We start from the raw sequence: 21,755 nt of genomic DNA, 5'->3' as shown, positions 1-21,755 counted from the left end.
TTGTTGTGAGTCTTCAAGAATTGTATTCTTTAAGAAAGTGACCTTTTAAATCTTTTTTTGTTTGACCTGGATATGGGCTCTTAAGGCTATCGGGTTACAAGTCAGCAATTGGTTGTGACAGCCCATAATTTAAAATAATACCTCATGTATTCAGTGAGAAGCAGTATAACACAAAGAAGAGAGCTTCGGCATTAGACCTGGATTTGAATTGTGGCACTTGTGGCTTATTAGCAAGGAACATGGATAAATCACTTCACAACTCTGAGCCTTAATTGTCCACCAATTGTAGACAATTGTCTAACTCTGTAGAATTGTTGTGAGGATTATATGAGATCTACAAAGTTCCAGCCTCAACAAATATCAGTGCCCTTCCTCATTCACAGTTTACAAAGTGCTTTGCTGTACATTTGAACCTCATGCAACGCTGTGAGGTAGGTATTATCATTATTCCCATTTTATAGATAAGACAATTGAAGCTATTCAGATAACTTGCTTATGTGAGGTCACATAAACTGACCAGTGTGGGGTAGGTGCAGAATTCAAGTATTTTAGCATCAGATGCCTAGCTCTCTCTGCGGCACCCGGATGCCTCATGCTCAGCACCTGAGTCCACCCTTGGTTACCGGCCCACTTCCTCTCAGCAAGCTGTACCTTCAGCTGTGAGGTAACTGGTCTCTTAAAGGAGTCGGGCTCTAGTTGTCACCCTGGGCAGCTCCTGCTGCTACTGAAATTGACTTTGCTTTGAGGGACCTTTGTTTTTCTGGGGATTTATTAACTGAAGCTTTATTGCAAAAAAGAAGTCTCTCAAGTGTGGGAGCTCACAACCCTTGCACTTCACAGAACACACCCTGAATTTTCTTTCTGTAGGCAACAGGTCTCACTGACTTCATTCCTGATATTATCATAATGTAGAAGGGGAAATACTAAATGTCAGGCTGAGAGGAGCACACACAGTAGGCTTGTGGCTACCTAGACCCCTGTAAAGAAAGCATAGCCTGTTCACAGGAACGGGAAGGAAGCGTTGCATTTAGGTTGTCCTCTCCTGCCTGTATCGTACCATTGACAGGAAAGAATAGCCTTTCTCAGAGAAGATTCTGGAAATAGAAAGTTGGACACTGATCTCTCAGGAGGCTTGCTCCTCAACTTTCCACTCTTCCCATATCTGGTTAAAAACTGCCACAATACAGTGTTCCTCCTCTGGAACTAAGACATCTAGGCCAGCAGAACGTGATGTTGCAGGAACAGGAAACAAAAATTTTGCTAGTGGATCACTAGGGGTGATGGTGAGTGGTGCCACTTCCACTTCCACCCCTTGATTCCCGGACCCATGAATCCTGGCTATGGGAGAAATAGTACCACATATTGGACACTGATTCAGAGCATACACAGCCTTCTGGAGAACTCTGCCCCAGCCCTGCAAAATATTGTCACCTAGTTGGTTTTGTAATTGTGACTTCAAAAGGCCATTTCATCGTTGTATCAATCCAGCCACTTCAGGATGATGGGGAACATGGTAATATCAGTGGAATTCCATGAGCATGAGCCCACTGCTGTACTTCTTTAGCAATAAAGTGAGTGCTTTGGTCAGAGAAAAAAAAAAAAAAAAACTGCCACAATAAATAAATAAATTTTTGATTTTATTTTTTAAATTTTGCATACAGATGTTTGCATCTCTTTAATATTACTCATATTCATAGATACTCTTCATGTATTAAATGTAGCAGAAATTTGGAGAAATTATATTTTTCTATTTCTCTTTTTTAGAAGAGAGGGGAAGGAGCCTCAAGAAATCTTTCCGGCTAACCTAGACAGCTAACCTCAGTCAGCAATCAGATACTGGCCTCCAGTGGCTGATTGGAGAATTAACTGTTAGCTAAGGTTTTCGCCAGGCACAATTGTAAGAGAACAAAGGAAGGTCCTTTCCTATCAGCGCTACTTCCTTCTCTCTTAGCATCCTACACCTTCCTGAGTTAAATGGTGGGAAGTTAGGTGGTGAGGTGAATCATCTCTTTGGCTAGAGGGCCACGTCTTTGAATCACACCTTACAGTGGCAGAGCTTGTCCACAGATAAGAGGACCTGCTGATATACGTGCAGAGTAGGTAGTACCTGTGGGTTCCTCTTGTTTCCTGTTCCTACCCACTCAAAAGCTAAACCTTAAAAAGAAAAAGAAAGAAAAGAAAAGGAAACCAAAATTCTTTAGCCCAATTCTCTCCAAAATTGTGAACCTGACTCAGTATAAGGCCAAGATACTTTGGAAGATGGGTTATTTTGGCTAATATTTTAGGGCTGCAAAATACCAAATGGTGCCATCTGAACGTGCAATGTGTTTCTATTCAAGTCTAGGAGAGGAACTTAGACTCAGGAACAGATGAAACTTCTATGGAACTTGGCCTTCTAGATGCCTTGAGTACATTTTGATAAAGTATGCAAGGTCCCCAGGAAAAATTATGTTTCTTATGAGCCAATTTTTAACATATAATTTCAATTAAATAGTTCTATTACAGTAGTACATCGTGCCAACATTTTGATAAAAGTGAGCATATTGCTCACAGTAATTTTAACCTTTGGGAATATATTACATCACTTACAAAGCTCAACTTCCACAAAATGTTTCTTGGGAATGTTGACTCCAGAAATGTTAGCAAGGAGAATAAATGGATTATATTTTTTATTCCAAATGAATGTATTCTAATTTACTAGGTTAATTGTATTTTTTCCTAGTTAAACCTCTTCACTCAGTCTAACTCAAGAGTTTTTGAATCACACAGTTTTAACAGCATTCTCAATCAGCCAACACGTTATCAGGTAAGCATTCATTAGACGTATCTCTTGATCTGTATGTGATTCCATGTATGTCTGCGTGTGTGTTTGTGTGTGTGTCATGAGTTGAATTATATTCTTGAGATATGCCATGAGGATAGCTCAGAACAAAGAAAATGATTCAACACCTGTGAACTTTTCTTAAAAAATTAAAAATAAAAGAAAATAGTATGTTAGTTGGAGGAGACTTTAGAAATCAGAGTCCAAGTCCTTCATTGTTTTTAACTAAGAGTTCCTCTCACAATATTGAAAGCAAAGTGTTGCTACAATTACCAAATAATGTATAACTTAAACTGGAGAAAGCAGTAGAAGACAGAGTATGTTAGAATGAATAATTCTCCCACAGCAGGAAAACTTGGTTTTTCTCTCTGTTTTTCTTTCAGGTGATCCATTTTTTAAATGGATTGTTTGGCTATACTGTTTCATGAGTACTACTTTAAAATATCTTCTGCATTTTGATACTGGATGTGACATTTGAACAGTATTCTCCAACTCAGGGGAAGTTATAGCCCTTTGTTTTTCATCTAGTTGATCATTTCGATCATGAAGTCTTTGACTTTCTGATGTGTATAAGTTCACAAAAGTGAAGATCAAGGAATTTATAATATATTGGTGATGTCAATTACTGCATATTGTTCTATTCCTTATCCAATTTTTTTAGAAGCAGGAAACCACAAAATAGCTCAGCACACTGATTGTCAGTCTTTTTTTTTTTTTAAGAAAATTTTTGTAAATTTTACATATTTGTTTATTTTTGTGTTATTGATTTTGTCTAACTTTATTTTTAATTGATAAATAATTTTACATATTCATTGTCTACATAGTGATATTTTGATACATATATAGGGATCAGATCAGGGTAATTAGCATATCTGTCATCTCAGACATCTATCATTTCTTTGTGTTGGTAACATTCAATATCCTTCTAGCTATATGAAACTGTATGATATTAAAATATCATTGTTAACTATGGTCATGCTATAATAGTGTAGAACAGTAGTCCCCAACCTTTTTGGCACCAGGGACCGGTTTTGTGGAAGACAGTTTTTTCACGGATGGGGTGGGGTGATGGTTTCAGGATGAAAGTGTTCCACCTCAGATCATCAGGCATTAGATTCTCATAAGGAGTGTGCAACCTAGATCCCTCACATATGCAGTTCACAATAGGGTTCACAATAATAGAAGAATCTGATGCCGCTGCTGATCTGACAGGAAGTGGAGCTCAGGCGGTAATGCTTGCTTGCCAGCCTCTCACCTCCTGCTGTGCAACCTGGTTCCCGACAGGCCACGGACAGGTGCCAGTCCTTCGCCTGGGGGTTGGGGATTCCTGGTGTAGAACACTAGAACTTATTCCTCCTATCTAGTGGTAATTTTGTTTCCTTTAACAAATCTCTCCATATCCCCCCCACCCCTACCTTTCCCAGTCTCTAGTATCCTCTGTCCTACATTTTACCTCTATGAGATCAACTTTTGTTTTAGCTTCCGCAAATGAGATAGAACATGCGGTGCTTAACTTTATGTTCCTGGCTATTTCACTTGACATAATGTCCTCCAGTTCTATCCATGTTGCTGCAAATGATGGGATTTCAATCTTTTTTATAGATTCTATTGTGTATATATACTACATTTTTTATACATTCATCTATTAGACACCTAGGTTAATTTCATATTTTGAATATTGTGAATAGTGCTGCGATAAAACATGTGGGTGCCGTTGTCTCTTTGATATGATGATTTCTTTTCCTTTAGATAAATTCCCAGGAGTGGACTTGCTGGATCATACGGTAGCTCTCTTTGTAGTTTTTGGAAAATCCTCCATACTGTTCTACATAGTGGTTGTACTAGTTTACATTCCCACCAATAACATTAGAGTTCTCTTTCTCTGCGTTCTTGCCAGCATTTTTTTTTTTTTCTTTTTTGTCTTTTTGAATGTAGCCATTCTAACTGGAGTGAGATGATACCTCATTGTGGTTTGGTTAGTGATGTTGAACATTTTTTCATCTATTGTTGACCATTTGTATGTATTTTTTTGAGAAATGTCTGTTCAGATTATTTGCCCATTTTTAATTGGAATTTTTTATTTTTATTTTTATTTTTTTTGCTGTTGAGGTTATTGAGTTCCTTGTATATTCTGGATATTAATTCCCTATTGGATGAGCAATTTGCAAATATTTTCTCCCGTTTCGTAGGTTGTCTTTTCACTGTTGTTGTTTCCTTTGTTGTGCAGAAGTCTTTGGTTTGGTATGATCCCATATGTTTATTTTTGCTTTTGTTACTTGTGCTTTTGAGGTCTTGTTCATAAAGTATTTTCCCAGACCAATGTCCTGAAGCATTTCTCCTATATTTTTTTCTACTAGTTTTATCATTTCAGGTCTTACATTTAGGTCTTTGATCTATTTTGCACTGATTTTTATACAAGGTGAGAAGTGGGAGTCTAGTCTCATTCTTCTGCATATGGATATCCAGTTTTCCCAGCATCCATTACTAAAGAGACTGTCCTTTTCCCAATGAGTGTTTTTGGTGTCTTTGTAAAAACTCAGTTGGTTCTAGATACATGGATAATTTCTGAGTTCTTAATTCTGTTCCATAGGTTTATGTGTCTGTTTTTTTTTTTTGCCAGTACCATGTGGTTTTGGTTTCTACAGCCTGGTAATATATTTTAAGGTCTGATTGTGTGATACTTTCAGTTTTTTTCTTTTTGTTCAGGATTGCTTTGGCTGTTTGGGGTCTTTTGTGATTCCCTACAAATTTTAGGATATTTTTCCTATTTCTGTGAATAATGTCATTGGTATTTTGATAGGAGTTGCATTGAATCTGTAGATTGCTTTGAGCACTATTGTCATTTTAACAGTAGTAATTCTTCCGATCCATGAGCATGGGGTACATTTCCCTTTGTTTGTATCCTCTTCAGTTCTTTCATCAGTGTTTTGTAGTTTTCCTTGAAGAGGTCTTTCATCTCCTTGGTTAATGTATTCCTGGGTATTGTAAATGGCATTGCCTTTTTTATTTTCTTTTCCAAATAGTTTGTTGTTCGTGTATAGAAATGCGACTGATTTTTGTATGTTAATTTTGTATTCTGCAACTTTACTGAATTTGTTTATTAGTTCTAAAAGTTATTTGGTAGAGTCTATAGGTTTTTCAATGTATGAGATCATGTTGTCTGCAGACAGGGACAATTTGATTTCCTTCTTTCCAATTTGGATACCCTTTCTTTCTTTCTCTTGCCTAATTGTTCTGGCCAGAACGTCCAGTACTATGTTGAATAAAAGTGGTGATAGTGGGCATCCTTTTCTTGTTACAGTTCAAAAAAAGCTTCCAGCTTTTCCCAGTTCAGTAAGATGTTAGCTGTGGGTTTGTTATGTGCCTTTATTACATTGAGATGCTTTCTTTCTATACCTAATTTATTAAGATTTTTTTATCATTAAGGAATACTGAATTTTATGAAAAGCTTTTATCATCTGTTGAGATAATCATACGGTTTTTATCCTTCATTCTGTTGATGTGATGTATGATGTTTATTGGTTTTTGTATGCTGAAACATCCTTGCATTCCTGGGATAAATCCCACTTGACTTATCAAGTGGGATTTTGATGTGATTTTGGATTTGATTTATTAGTATTTTATTGAGGATTTTTACATCTATGTTCATCAAGGATATTGGCCTATAGTTTTATTGAGTGCTTATTTTGGTATTGGGGTTATACTGGTCTCATAAAGTGAGTTAAGAAGAATTCCTTCTGCTTTAATTTTTCTGAATAGTTTGAGAATAATTGGTATTAATTCTTCTTTAAAGGTTCAGTGGAATTCAGCAGTGAAACCATTTGGTCCTGGACTTTATTTTATTATTATTTTTTTGGAAGATGTTTTATGCACTCATTTAATCTTGTTACCTGTTTTTGGTCTGTTTAGATTTTCTATTTCTTCTTGGTTCAATCTTGGTAGACTGAATGTGTCCATGATTTTATCTATTTTCCCAGGTTTTCTAATTTATTGGCATATGGTTATTCATAGTAGTCTCTAGTGATCTTTCATATTTTTTTTTTTTTTTTTTTTTTTTTGAGACGGAGTCTCGCTCTGTCGCCCAGGCTGGAGTGCAGTGGCCGGATCTCAGCTCACTGCAAGCTCCGCCTCCCGGGTCCACGCCATTCTCCTGCCTCAGCCTCCCGAGTAGCTGGGACTACAGGCGCCGCCATCTCGCCCGGCTAATTTTTTGTATTTTTTAAGTGGAGACGGGGTTTCACTGTGTTAGCCAGGATGGTCTCGACCTCCTGACCTTGTGATCCGCCCGCCTCGGCCTCCCAAAGTGCTGGGATTACAGGCTTGAGCCACCGCGCCCGGCCGATCTTTCATATTTCTGTGCTATCCATTGTGATGTCTCCTTTTTCATTTTCTGATTTTATTTATTTGAGCCTTATCTCTCTGTTTTTAAGTTACTCTAGCTAATGGTTTGTCAATTTTGTTTATCTTTTAAAAAAAAAACTTTGTTTTGTTGATTTTTTGTATTTAGTCTCAATTTTGTTTATTTCTGCTCTAATCTTTATTATTTCTTCTACCAATTTGGGGTTTGATTTGTTCATGCTTTTCTTTCATGTTTTTTCAAGCATTTTTTATGCTTTTTTCCCCCTTTATGTGCTTCATTAGATTGCTTATTTGAAATCTTTCTAGTTTTTTCATGTATGTTGGCATTTATTGCTATAAACTTGGCGCTTACTCCTGTTTTTGCTGTGTTGCATGAGTGTTGGTTGTATTTCTATTTTCACTCATTTCAAGGAATATTAAAATTTCATTCTTAATTTTTTCTTTGACCCATTGGTCATTCAGGAATATGTTGTTTAATTTTCATGTATTTGCATAGTTTCAAGTGTGCCTTTTGTTATGATGTCTAATTTTATTCCATTGTAGTCAGTTAAAATACTTGATATAATTTTGACTTTATTAAGTTCCTGAGACTTGTTTTATGTCCTAACATGTGGTCAATCCTAGAGAATGTACCACGTGCTGATTAAAAGAATGTATGTTTTGGGGTTGGGTCTGGTAGCTCACACCTGTAATCATAACACTTTGGGAGGCCAAGGCAGAGGGATTGCTTAAGCTCAGAAGTTTGAGACCAGCGCAAGCAGCATGGTGAGACCCCACCTCTACAAAAGTGAAAAAAATTAGCCAGGCATAGTGGCACATGCCTGTAATCCTAGACACTTGGGAAGCTGAGGTAGGAGGATCTCTTGAGCCCAGGAAGTTGAGGCTGCAGTGAGCCATGATTGCACAACTGCACTCCAGCCTAGGGGACAGTGTGAGACACTGTTTCAAAAAAGAAAAGAAAAAAAAAAAGTGTACTTCCAGCTGTTGGATAAAATGTTCCATAAATGTATTTTTGGTCCATTGGTCTTGGTGTAGTTTAAATCTGATGGGTTTTTTGTTGATTTTCTGTCTAAATGATCTGTCTAATGCTGAGAGTGAGGTTGAAGTCCCCAACTATTATTATATTAGGATGTATTTCTCCCTTTAGACTTAATAATATTTGCTTTATTTATCTGAGTGCTCTGGTATTGGGTGCATATATAGTTACAACTGGTATATTCTCTTGCTGAGCCAATCCCCTTATTATTATATAATGCCTTTCTTTGTCTCTTTTTAAAGTTTTACTTTTAATAGTTACAGTGTATTCCATCATATGGTTATACTTATTTAATCATTCTTTTATTGATGGAAATAGAGGATATTGCTAATATTTAGCTATTACAAGCAATACTATAGTAAGTCATTTTGTATATATAACATCTCAATCATGAACAAAAACATGGAGTTGTCTGGTTAAAATATATTTGAATTTTAATTTTTTAGCTATTATACTGATGGAGCTTGTACTAACTTACATTCTTACAATAAATATGTGAGAGCACCTATTTCCTCCTTAATTTACAAACACTGTGTTACCAAAGGTTTTTATCTTCACCAGATAGGTTAAAATGTGCTGCTTTGCATTTCTTTATCATGAATGAGTTTTACCTTCTTTTTTATGTTTAATGTCATATATACTTATGACTCCATATATATTTGCTTTTCTTGATGGGCTTTTTGTTATCAATAAAGAGGAATTCTTCATATTTTAACAATATCAGCCTTTGTGTTATGACCTAGGAATGTTTTTACCAGTTTGTGTCTTTTTAGTATTTAAAGTATTTTTTCCCATCCACAACTTGTTTTATTTTTGTGTAGTCAACTTTACAAATTGTTGATGGCATCAGGTTTTGTGTCCTACTTGGAAAGATTTTCCCCCATAGGAGATTATTTAATATTTTTAACTCATATTTCTTTAGTTCTTTCACTTCTTTGGACTCTGAAAATATTTGGCTCATATAGAATATATTTTCATTTAACCTGTAGGATGGGAATCCAAATATGTTGTCTTTCCAGATTATTATACAGCTGGGTGTGTTGAATAATCTATCTTTTCTATTGATTTGAAATACCACTTTAATAATTTACTAAATTCCTGTATGAATCTATTTCTAGGCTTTACATTCTGTTCCACTGATCTGTCTATTCATGCTGTAGAACCCACATTAACATAATTGTTATAGTTTAAGAAAAAAATCAAACAAACAAAACACACATACATGTGCATGCTTGCACATGTGTACATATGCATGTGCGCACACATACACATCCTTCAGGTTTTTTTTTGTTTTTTTTTTTTTTACAGAATTTCCTATTATTTTTCCTTTCTTTTTTTTTTTTTTTTTTCTTTTCTTTTCTTGAGACAGAGTCTCCCTCTCTTGCCCAGGTTGGAGTGCAGTAGTGCAATCTTGGCTCACTGCAACCTCCAACTCCTGGATTCAAGCAATTCTCCTGCCTCAGCCTCCTGAGTAGCTGGGTGCCTGGACTACTGGTGCCTGCCACCACGCCCAGCTAATTTTGTATTTTTAGTAGAGTTGGGGTTTCACCATGTTGACCAGGCTGGTCTTGAACTCCTGACCTCAAGTGATCCACTTGCCTCGGCCTCCCAAAATGCTGGGATTATAGGTATGAGCCACCAGCACCCAACCTCTTCCTTATTTTTCTATTTGAATTTTAAGGTGGGTTTGTCTGCTGGTGTCTTTATTTTGATCACGTTAAGGCAAATTGAAGCTTTATAATTTCTTTTCTAAGGATGATACTTTTCGATTTATTAGGTCTTCTTTTGTGTATTTGGTGATATTTTAAAGTAGTCCCCTATTGTTTATATTAATTATGATTAATTTGGTGCAGTTCTCACAAAACCACCACATACCAACCTTTAAATGGCTAAAAGAAAATAGAAATTTATTTCTCTCTCATGTTCCTAGTGTGGTACCTAACAATGTCAGGGACTCAGGCTTTTTCCGTCATATTACTGCATCATGAATGGCTTTCAGTCTAACATTATCTCATGTTCCAAGAAAGCTCCTGGAGCTCTGCCTGTTATTTCTACATTCCAAAATATAGTTAGAAAGTGATAGAGAAGAAAGTTCTGTCCTATAAGAAAATTCTGTAAAGTTGCACAAACCACCTATCTGCAATGGAGCCTGGGAAATAAAGTCCTAATTTCAAGTGGCCACGCGCCAAGTCAAAAAGCTGCGGAAGAGAAATGGTAGTGTCTGCCGAAGTGGACTATGCTATATGTCTTGGTGTTTATCTTAATACTTTTAAACATACTTAGGTCTCTGTTAATTGATTGATATGTTTCAAGTTTTATCTTTTGATCCTTCAGCTCTAAACTATGAAGAAAATCAATATGTGTATTTACACCATTTTCCCCCTTCCTCTCCCAGCTCCTGCTTGTTAAATTATTAGAACTGTGCTTGTTGGGGGAAGAATAGTAATTTTCTTAATCCCTTTAGGTTCAGTACCTGGGGGCTATGAATTAAACTGATAAATGACTGATAAACAGGAGGGGGAAAAGGATTATTTATGCATGCAGTGCACATACATGTAGAAAAACTCAGTGATGAGTGGCTTAAAGGGGTAGTTAGCATTTGGGGCTTATATACCAACTTAACAAAGGACAAGAAGTTCGTGGAGAAGTGATATGACCAAGGAAAAAGTGTTTGGGTTGCTAAAGGTAGTAAATTGTTGGAAGGTGGAGGAAACTGATAGAAGATACAGGTTATTATAGTAAGGTTTGCTTGTGCAGAACCACCTTGGTGCTGACTTTCTGTCCCCAGTGGTAATGATTGTTTTTCTCCTCCTAACCTGAGAGGGGGAGAGGAGGAAGACCTTCACAAAGGGAAATGTATGTCTTGTTTTTAGGCAGATGGGTTAGGGCAGAGAGCTCTTTCTCTGTTTGCTACTTTTCAATTGCCTTCGGCTCAAAATAATCCTTATGCCAAAATGGTATATTTTGGGGTGGCATACTCTGATCTACTTCACTACCTTTTCAGGACTATAGCCTACATTTGGTTTAATTTTAGTCCCACAGTTAAACGTAGTCGGTATTCACCAGCAGTCTTTTTTGCCATAATTTTCTGTTTATCTCTTTGTTAGCTTAAGTTTGTCTTTTTGTAGTTCCTTCAAGAAGAGTTTGTGGGAACTATGTTCTCTGAGTGAGTTTATGTTGTAAATTAGTTTCCATTTCTATGTATTTATATTGACTACCTGTAATATACTTAGGTGATAATTTATTTTTAATGTATATGTAGACGTTGCTCCAGAGCCTCCTGGAATGGAATGTTGATGTGGAAGAGTTTGAGGCCAGACTGATTGTTTTCCTCATATAGTTGACCTGAGCTTTTAGTTTGAGTGCCCCAAATATCTTTATCTTTTAAATCCAACAACTTGGTATTGATGGTTCTATAGGTGGATCTGTATCAATTTTTCCTGGCACACACTATGGCCATTGTTTTTTTTTGTTTGTTTTTTTGTTTTTTTAGATGGAGTCTTGCTCTGTCGCCCAGGCTGGAGCGCAGTGGCGTGATCTCAGCTCACTACAACCTCCACTTCCCAGGTTCAAGCAATTGTCCTGCCTCAGCCTCCCAAGTAGCTGGGACTACAGGTGCCGCCACCATGCCCAGTCAATTTTTGTATTTTTTTAGTAGAAATGGGGTTTCATTGTGTTAGCCAGGATAGTCTCAATCTCCTGACCTCGTGATCCATCTGCCTCAGCCTCCTAAAGAGCTGGGATTACAGGAATGAGCCACCGCACCCGGCCACACTATGGCCTTTCAATATGTATATTTAGTCTTCTTTTAATTTTTGAATAATTTTATTGATGAATATCTCGAAGTATTTTTTCTGCTCCATTATTTTGGATTTCTTCTTCAAAGACACCAATTTAAAGCCTACTGAATTCTTCTTGACTGTCTTCATATCTACCATTTTTTCCCTATTCATTTTGAATTTTTCATCCATTTCTATTTTTGGCTCTTTTTTTCTCAAACTTTATTTTATTTTTTAATTTTATTTTTAATTGACACATTATAATATGCATACTTATGGCAAGCAGTGTGATATTTCAATACATGTATACATTGTACAAAGGATCAAAGCAGTGTATTTGGCGTGTTCATCACCTTGTTCATTTATCATTTCTTTGTGGTAAGACCATTCAAAATCCTCTCTTATAGCTATTTTAAAACATACAATACAATGTTAACTATAGTCCCCCTACTGTGCCCTGTAACACCTTAACTTACTTCTTCTATCCAACTATAACTTTGTACCTGGTGACCAACTTCTCCCCACCTCCCATTCCCCCTGCCCTCTCCAACTTCTGGTAGCCACTATTCTACTCTCTACTTGTATGAGATAAACTGTTTAAGATGTCACGTATGAGTGAGATCATATGATATTTGCCTTTCTGTACCTGGCTTATTTCATTTAACATGATATCCTCCAGGTCCATCTGTGTTGCCACAAAGACAGAATGCCATTGTGGCTGAATAGAATTCCACTGTGTGTATATATGCAACCATACTTTCTTTATCTGTTCATCTGTTGATGGATAGTTAGGTTGATTCCATATTTTGGCTATTGTGAATAGTGCTGCAGTAAACATGAGAGTGCAGATATCTCTTCACCATACTGATTTCATTTCCTTTGGGTATATACCCAGTAGTGGGATTGCTGGATCATATAGTAGTTCTATTTTTAATTTTTTAAGTATCTCTTCAATATACTGATTTCATTTCCTTTGGATATATACCCAGTAGTGGGCTTTTTGAATCATGTGGTAATTCTATTTTTAATTTTTTAATGAACTTCCATACTGTTTTCTGTAATGGCTGTACTCATTTACATTCCTATCAATAGTGCATGAGTTCTCTTTCTCCACATCCATACCAGCATTTGTTATTTTTTGTCTGTTTGATAATAGGCATCCTAACTAGGGTGAGGTGAAATCTTATTGTGGTTTTGATTTGCATTTCTCTGATGATTAGTGATGTTGAACATTTTTTCATTTGCCTGTTGTCCATTTGTATATCTTCTTTTGCCCAATGTCTCTTTAGGTCTTTTACCCATTTTTAAATTGGATTACTTGTTTTTTGCTGTTGAGTTGTTTAAGTTTCTTATATATTCTGGATATTAACCCCTTGTCAGTTGCATAGTTTGAAAATATGCTTGATGTAATCCCATTTGCCTATTTTTGCTTTTGTTGCCTGTGTTTTTGAGGTCTTATCCAAAAACTCTGTGCTCAGACCAGGGTCCTGAAGTATTTCCCCTATGTTTTCTTCTAGTAATTTTATCATTTTAAGTCTTACACCTGAGACTTTATTTTGAAATGGTTTTTGTATATGGTGAGAGATAGAGGTCTAGTTTTATCCTTCTGCATGTAGATGTCCAGTTTTCCCAGCACCATTCGTTGAAGAGACTGTCCTTTCCCCAATGTATGTTCTTGGTGCATTTGTTGAAAATCAGGTGCTTCCTGGTTCATACACAACTGTGTTCTCACTCTGTCTCATATGGCAGAAAAGGGACAAGGAAGTTCTGTGGGATCTCTTTTATAAGAGCACTAATCCCATTTGTAAGGGTGGAACCTAATCACCACCATCACATCGGGGATTAGGATTTGAACACATGAGTCTGGGGTGGACAAAACATTCAGTTCATAACAAGTGAACAAGTGAGTGATAATAACATTGTTTAGTTGTTAGAGTTTTTTTTCATGCAGCATGATTATAATAGGTGAGACTTACCTTTAAAACTATTACAGAACTTGGGGGTGGGTGTGGTGGCTCATGCCTGTAATTCCAGCACGCTGGGAGGCCGAGGTGGGTGGATCACCTGAAGTCAAGAGCTTGAGACCAGCCTGGTTAACATGGTGAAACCCTGTTTCTACTAGAAAAAAAAAAATATCAGAACTTGGTCTGCTAAATAGGGATTTTCTTTCAAAGTGAATATACTAATATACTAATATACTAATATACTCTTAGAATATACTAATTCTAATGGGGCCATCACAACTCAGAATATTTTTAGAACATCTTTAAATAATTACTTTTATAATTAGTCCATAAGACAAAAAATGTTTCATTTTTTTCTAGTTACTGAACTTATTATTCTTATTAATAAAACTTAGTGCCATGACTTTGCATTTTTAAAAAAAATGATCACATCCAACTTCAACAAACATGTAGCCATCACCAATAGGGTCATCACCTATATGTGTTTTATATCCAAATGAGGGTTTTTTTCTCCAAAACAATTTATTTAAAGACAGAGATTCAAATACGCCCCAAGGGGCCACAGCGGAAGAGTTTCAAAAATATTTTGATCAGGGCCAGACGTGGTGGCTCACTTCACAATCCCAGTGCTTTGGGAGGCTGTTATGGGATGGCAGTTTAAGCCCAGAAGTTTGACACTGCAATGAGCTATGATCATGTCACTGAACTCCAGCCCTGGTGACACAGCAAGACCCTTTCTCTGAAAAAAAGACAAAAATACCAAAAATGTTTTGATCAATAGTGGTATTTATATTAAAATTAATTATTAATAGCATGTTGAAGTAATTATTTTATGTGTGTAAAAAACTTTTTTTAACTGGGTGTGATTTTTTTCTCAAGAACATACTTAGGAGGATGGCTATGATTAAATTCTGCTGATTTTAACGATATTTTATTTGTTATTTATTATAACAATATTTGTGTTTGGTTATTTCAAGTTAAAAGCATGCAGATATGCTATGATAAGTTAAGAAATAGGAATTTATTGTGAGACTCCACAGAAGTTGGACTGTGGGTTCTTCAGTTTTATTCTCTCTATTGTCTCTTGTGGGCAGATGTGCTTTCACAGCTGACTTCGCTTTGGTAACACCCTTGGTCCAAACAAATACAGTATTGGACAGTCTTTGGCCCAGGTGGTGGACTCTGGTCCAGTTCATGAAGGATATCATTGATGACTTGGTTTTACTAGAAGCACATGACAGTTTTTCTCTAAATGGGGCAAAATGAGATGTTCCTGAACTCCACTCACAGTGAGCTTCCAGGCACATTCAGGACAACACCTATTATACATGATGTTAGTTTATACAGATACAAAGATATAGGTCATGCCTTCAAGAATCTCTCCATTGAAGTAGAATGGCAGTGTTGAGGTTAGGAGGAAGGAAAGGAAAGAATAAGTAGACAGATACTCACATAACACTACATACTATGTGGTATAGTTATGCCTATATATGAAATAGAAATAAATATAGATGCAATGAAATATAAATAAAATGGTTTGGGAATAGAGAAAACAAAAATAGCTCAGAGCAGTCTGAACTATGTGAGGTATGCAGGCCCAGAGAACATGAGTATGGGACTTTCAGTCACAGTCCCCTACCTCTACCCATGCCTGAGGGCGGTTGTCTAAATTCATTTGTTCCTGACTTGCAGCCTCACCTGTTATCTTCATGTTCCTGGAATTTGTGATGCAAAGAAGAATGTATAACCATTCAAAAGCTTATGTTATTTCAAATCCTTGATAAACAACTTAGGAACTGCCTCTTTTTTACATTTAAAAACCCACTAGTACTTGCTGCTAATTGGAGCACATATCCAGGGCAATTTGAATCTGTGCTCCCCAGGTTGCAGTCCTTAAACTTGGCCCAATAAACTCTCTACTTATATATTTAGTTTGCCTCAGATTTTTTCTTTAGGTCAACAGAACTGGGAAACCTAGAAGAGAGGATATTTTAAAGTCAATCAATAGGTTTGCAGGTCCCTCTTCAAAAATAAAAAAAATAAAAAAAATAAAAAAAACGCAGAAAAAGGTAACAGGTAAAAGTCAATCAAGTAGAAGGAAAAACAAATTTATTCTCTGTTGCCCCAAAGAACACAACTTGGACTGATAGTTATTTTGGCTTCAATACAAAGGAGTTGTTTTCTAACAGCTATAGTTGTCCAAAAATAGATTAAACCAGCTGTCTGAAAAATAGCAGGCCCTCAATCACAGAAGTTTATACAGAAGCTGTGTAATGGTAATCTTTCACAAAGTTTCATGAGTGGTATAAAAACATGAAAAACAATGATTCCTAAGGTCCTTTTCCTGTCTAAAATTTTACTCTATACTTCTGAGTTTTTTTCTGTCTACATCAGTCTTATTACCCTTCATTCACACTTTTTAGATTGTTAAAATTCATAGTACAAAACCTACTAATGACAGTCAAATTTGGCTTCTCTGTAGAATTAAATGAGAGAATGAATGTAAAAAGTACCTGATAGAGTGCTTAACAATTATTAGCTGAATTTGAATCAGTAAAAAATACCAAGTGAGAAGAAAATCTTTCACTCCGTTTGGGAAGGAAGATATCTAACCACCTCACAGCTACCCAACCACCCACATCTTATTTCTTCTCCCAGTCTTAATGGAGGGTTGAAAAATGAAATTGGGTTTGTTTGCAGGAAGGACTGTTTGAAGTAAGTACCGCCTGGGATCTTTACCTGGTTACCACTGAATTTCAGTTTTGGAACCTCTGTTTAGGATTTCCATACCCTGGACAGAGAAAATCAATAGTCTTTATAGAGTTAGAATGTCTTCCTTAAAGAGTGACTCACAGGCTTGTACCAAGAAAGCTGTATAATTTCTGGAGGTTTGCGGAATGTGGAAGTTAATCTGTCGACTTCTATTGTGTTAGTTAGTTAGCAATTTGAGCAAGAGGGAAAAAAGGTGAATCTGTTATTGGTAGTTTAATTTTTAGTACTAGCTTTAATTAAAGAATCAGTTGGAAATTTAGTTAAAGGTAGTATTTAAAATGGTACTTTTACTTGTTATATATGAGTTTCATGGTCCTTGCTTATGGTACCATCATTAAGATGGATTTATCGAGATACACTTTACAGAAGCTTAGATTATAATGAGAGAATAATAGTTATATTATTCGAGGACCTACTATGTAATTTACATGTACTGTCTCTTTTACAAGACACAGTCTAGCATCTCCATTATGCAGATTAAGATACCAAGGTTCCAGATCTACATGATTTGTTCTTGCAACTCACAATCTCAACTGTGTTAAAGAAAACCAGAGTTAGATAGTAGCTAAAGTAGTAAAAACAGATTTTATTCAGGAGCTAGTGCAATAGGGGGAGAGAGGCCTCAAGAGTCTTTGTTGCCTGTTACACAATACTGTCTTGGGTTTACTAGACAAGCTTCCTAATAGAATGGGGATGGCCAATCTTTGTCTCCTTCTCTGAGCTGCAGATCATTTTAGAATTCTCATGAATTATCTTTCCAACATGAACAAAGGGATAGACTATTACCAGGTAGTGTCATATATGGGGAAACTGATTTCTGTCTAACCTCAGGTACCTTCTTGCCTTGTGCAGGGGCTCAACTTGTCTCAGCACTAATTGTTAAATAGTCATTTATTTTCCATCAATTTGTATTACTGCCTTTTAAGCTGCTTTTAACTGATATACATAACTTTGTATTTTCGTTTTATAGGAATCTGTCTTCACTGTCCCCTAAATTTAACCAGATCCCTGATATGTTCACCCATTATAGTAAATTGTTCCATATCAATATGAAGTTTCACTGGACTGGGGACTGTGTTCACTGTTGTATTCCTAGCACCTAGTTCAGTACCTGCCACAGAATTGGCTTTCAATAAATATTTGCTGAATGAATGAATCAATCCAGTTTAAGATCCATCCAGCTGTGAGTCTGTCTTGGGATCTAGATTCTACAAAATTCAACAGGTTTTATATCTTACAGTGACTGGTAGAATGAGCTTTTCCTTTTCAGTAGCATGGGCCCTCTCACTCTGTTGTTATACTCTGCATAACATTTTGAATCTTCCTGAATTCCTCTCTTTTACTTGACCTTGGTGTAATTTCTACTTTCTTAAAATTGAAGTATGTGTTTTCTACTCTCGCTATGCCTGCATCTTAGTTCAGGTCTTTTTCCCTTTCCTTTGTTATCTTTTATATACAATATTTGTTACATGCATAAGAATATGTATAATGCAGAATAAATTATGAAGCATAATTACATTCACACCTATGAAACCACCACCGACCTGACAATGATAACATTATCCATCCATTGCCTCTACTTATATGCACCTCCCTATCTACTCCTCTGCCTTCACCTAACAGTTAATCCCTATCTTGAAGTTGGGTTTCTCCTCTTCTTGCTTTGATTTTCTTTTCAAATATAATTTATTGTATGTGTCAATATTCCTAAAAATATATTTTATAGATTTACTTGTTATTGAGCTTCATAAGAATAGCTTCATACTTTGTGGTCTTCTGCAACCGGAATTTTTCATTCAACATTATGCTTCTAAGATTCATCCACACTATTGTGTGTGGCTATGGTGCATTAATTTCATTAATGAACACAATAACATTACATTGTAACATACTACAATTTGTCTATTCTTATTAATATTTGTTTAGATTGTTTCCAGTGTTTTGCTATTTCAGACAGAGTTGCTACAAACATTGTTGTATGTCTCTTGGTTCATACCTGCAAAGTTTCTCTAGACCTTATACTGAGAAGTGGACTTTCTAGGTGAAAGGGCATGCAAATGTTCAACTTTAAAAGCTAATACCACCTGGCTGCAGTGGCTCATGCCTATAGCTCCAGCTGCTTGAGAGGCTGAGGCAGGAGGACAGTGTTGTGCCCAGGAGTTTGAGGCAAGCCTGTGCAGTATAGTGAGACTCCACATCTAAAATTTTTTTAATATACATCAATTTAAAAACTAAAAAGATAATACTAAATTGTCTTCAAAGTTGACTACAGTCTTGCCAGTAAAATATAAAAGTCCCCATTGATCCATATCCTTTCCAACACTTGGCATGACTAGATTCATTAATCATTCTCTTTATTAGATGTAAAATTGTGTCTCCTTTTTGTCATAATTTGTATTTCCCTGCAACAGAGTTTGAAATTGTTTCTTAAGCTTGTTGACCCTTCACGTTTCCATTTTGAAACATTCGTTTGTCTTTTGCCCATTTTAAAATTGGGTTATTTGAGTTTTTCTTATTGAATTAAAGTTCTTTATATATTTGGATCCAAATTATTTTTACTTACAAGTATTACCAATATTTTCTCCCAGTCTATGACTTACCTTTTCACTTTCTTTATGGTATCTCTATAAACAGAAATTTTAAATTGTAATGAAGTTGAATTTATCAGTCTTTTCTATTGTAATCATAAGTTTTAATCTTGTTTTTTTAAAAATCCAGGTCTACCCTAAATTTATAAATATACTGTCTTATATAATATTTTCTTTTAAGGATTCAGAAGCTTTATCTTTCACATTACAGATGCATGTGGAATTAATTTTTGTATTCATGGTATGAAATAGGGCTCCAATTTAATTTTTTCCATATGGATAAACAGTTATCCTAGAAGAGCATTTATTTAGACTGAAAATAGTCACTATATATAGATATTAGAGAAAAGCATGCAATGTAACAAAATACATGGCATTTAGAAAATGTAAAATATAATACAGTAATTAGTATATATACAAAATTTAAAGAAAAGATATTGGAAGGACATACACCAAAATGACAACAGTGATTATCTTTGGATGGCGAGGTTGCTAATGATTTCATTATTTATTTTGTTCTTCTCTGTATTTTCCAAATTCTCTGTAGAGAGCGTACATTAATGTATTTTTCTAAATACTGGGAAATAAGGTAGTGTCTATGGGTGATAATGTAGTGTCAATATAACTTAAAAAGAAACTATTAGTTGAAAGAGAAGCCGTGAATTCAAATCTTCAAGCTTAACTTCTTTTTCAAAGCTTCTTCCATTTCTGAGGCAAAAAAAAGTATTGGTGGATTATGCAGTAAGTCTCAGTAGAAGGCGTTAAGAGAGTTAAATTCTGAAACCTGCGTAATTTTTCTATACATAGTTATAAAAAATTTTTCTCCCAAGTTGTTTGCTTTACAGGTATGTAAGCCTCTTTGGAAGATAGGATTCGGGGCACTTATGTATATCATTGGAGATCTAATCATTTACTTTTGCCCAACAGCAGATAATGAAAAGACTTATAAAGCGGTATGTTTTGAAAGCACAAGTAGACAAAGAAAATGATGAAGTTAATGAAGGTAAGCATCTCCAACTTGAGAAATATCCTTTTATAACTAACTTAATGAACGTGGAAAACTTCATATTGAGGCATACTTTAAAAATCCAATCCCAGGTTATAGGTTGGATGCCTCTCAGATGGGAGAAGGATCTTATGTTAAATTTTTAAAACTTCATCTTTTAAAATAAACAGTTATTTAAAATATTGATCAGAGGCAATTTATCTCTACTCATAGTGCTCTGATTCTAAGAATGTAAAGACTGACATCTTTCTAGCAGTTTTTTAATCCCTCTGACATAAAGTAGTCAGTAGTATTGGTTACATTTTCAATGAGTTCACATTAGTGTTAACATTTTTCCAGTTAAGCAGATAAAAGAACAGTGACTCAAACAGAATTCATGTGCTCAGGAAAACCTCTATTTTGTTGTTCAGAAACACAGTTTTAACCTATTTTTCTTGTCTGGTGCTTCTCTTTTGAATGTCACTTTCCCCCCTGCCTCTTTACTTTAAGGAAGTTTATTTTTTTAAGGCATATTTGAGGCAGGGCATCTGTCTGGACTATAAAAATTTTTTATGAAAGTCTAGAAGGTAGAGCTAAACACAGGCCCAGAGTTAGAAAGAAATCAACCAGGGAGAAATAAGTTGCCCTAAAAATGGAAACTGTACCTTCCAATATCAATGAGATGCCACTAAATCTATCTACACTGATAAAAGAAGAAAGGGCTAAACTTAATAATATTGTTCATGGACTTTGAAGCCGTTACTTGATTAATACAAGGAATCCCTTTTAAATTGAAATCAATCTAATAGTATATGTATGTAGAAAAGAAACCTGTGAATTTATAATTGATAACTAGCAAAAATCTAATCATGGTGACCTAATCAAACTGTCTCAGGAGAAAGGACTGGAATGAGGTTGTAGTTTAGAAAGCAGAAGTCTGATCAGTTGTACCATAACCTCCATGGCGGGTGGGGAGGGAGGAACAAAGTGGGAAGAATTGTGTGCCCAAAACAGCATAAAAAACAAGAAGCATTTCCCAAGCCCTTGCACAAAAGAGGAAAATCAATGAGAATTTGGAGTTTTGAACAAAGTTCTTACTAAGAAAGTGTGTCTTATAACCTCATTTAATTAACGAGGAAACTAAAATCTGAAGAGTTTGAGTAACTTGTGTTTCCTGAATTGGCAGACTAAATATTTAATACAACACATAGGTTGTAGTCTCCCCATGAGTCGGGAACAGGGAAGAAAGGATAGTAGAAGGTGAAATGGGGCAGGGGATCCTCTATGATACTGAATGGTGTGAGAATCCACTCCTTCCACTGAAGTCTGCCTCATGATTTCAATTAAGATCAGTTTATTCCTTTTATATTGCCATATGCCAAAGGAAGCACTTTTTTTTTTTGCCACAAAAGGGCTCCTCAAATGTTTTGTGTGTATTTCTGAGAGTTAGA

The 21,755-nt window shown here is 35.8% G+C and overlaps 1 protein-coding gene across 2 annotated transcripts in view; it reads left to right on the top strand.

Moving 5' to 3' along the window:
* TRPC3 (transient receptor potential cation channel subfamily C member 3) overlaps nt 1-21,755 on the top strand; it is a 78,434-nt gene that overhangs the window by 50,263 nt on the left and 6,416 nt on the right. Inside the window, exons 10-11 of one of the 2 annotated variants that reach the window (XM_010362558.2) lie at nt 2,723-2,806; nt 20,247-20,322. In XM_010362558.2, the coding sequence (XP_010360860.1) occupies nt 2,723-2,806; nt 20,247-20,322 (160 nt within the window). The remainder of the gene's footprint in view (nt 1-2,722; nt 2,807-20,246; nt 20,323-21,755) is intronic. The other variant, XM_030917689.1, reaches the window with a different exon arrangement.

The sequence above is a fragment of the Rhinopithecus roxellana genome, chromosome 2, assembly GCF_007565055.1.
Source record: "Rhinopithecus roxellana isolate Shanxi Qingling chromosome 2, ASM756505v1, whole genome shotgun sequence".
Taxonomy (NCBI): domain Eukaryota; kingdom Metazoa; phylum Chordata; class Mammalia; order Primates; family Cercopithecidae; genus Rhinopithecus; species Rhinopithecus roxellana.
This window is presented reverse-complemented; position numbering and strand designations above follow the sequence as displayed.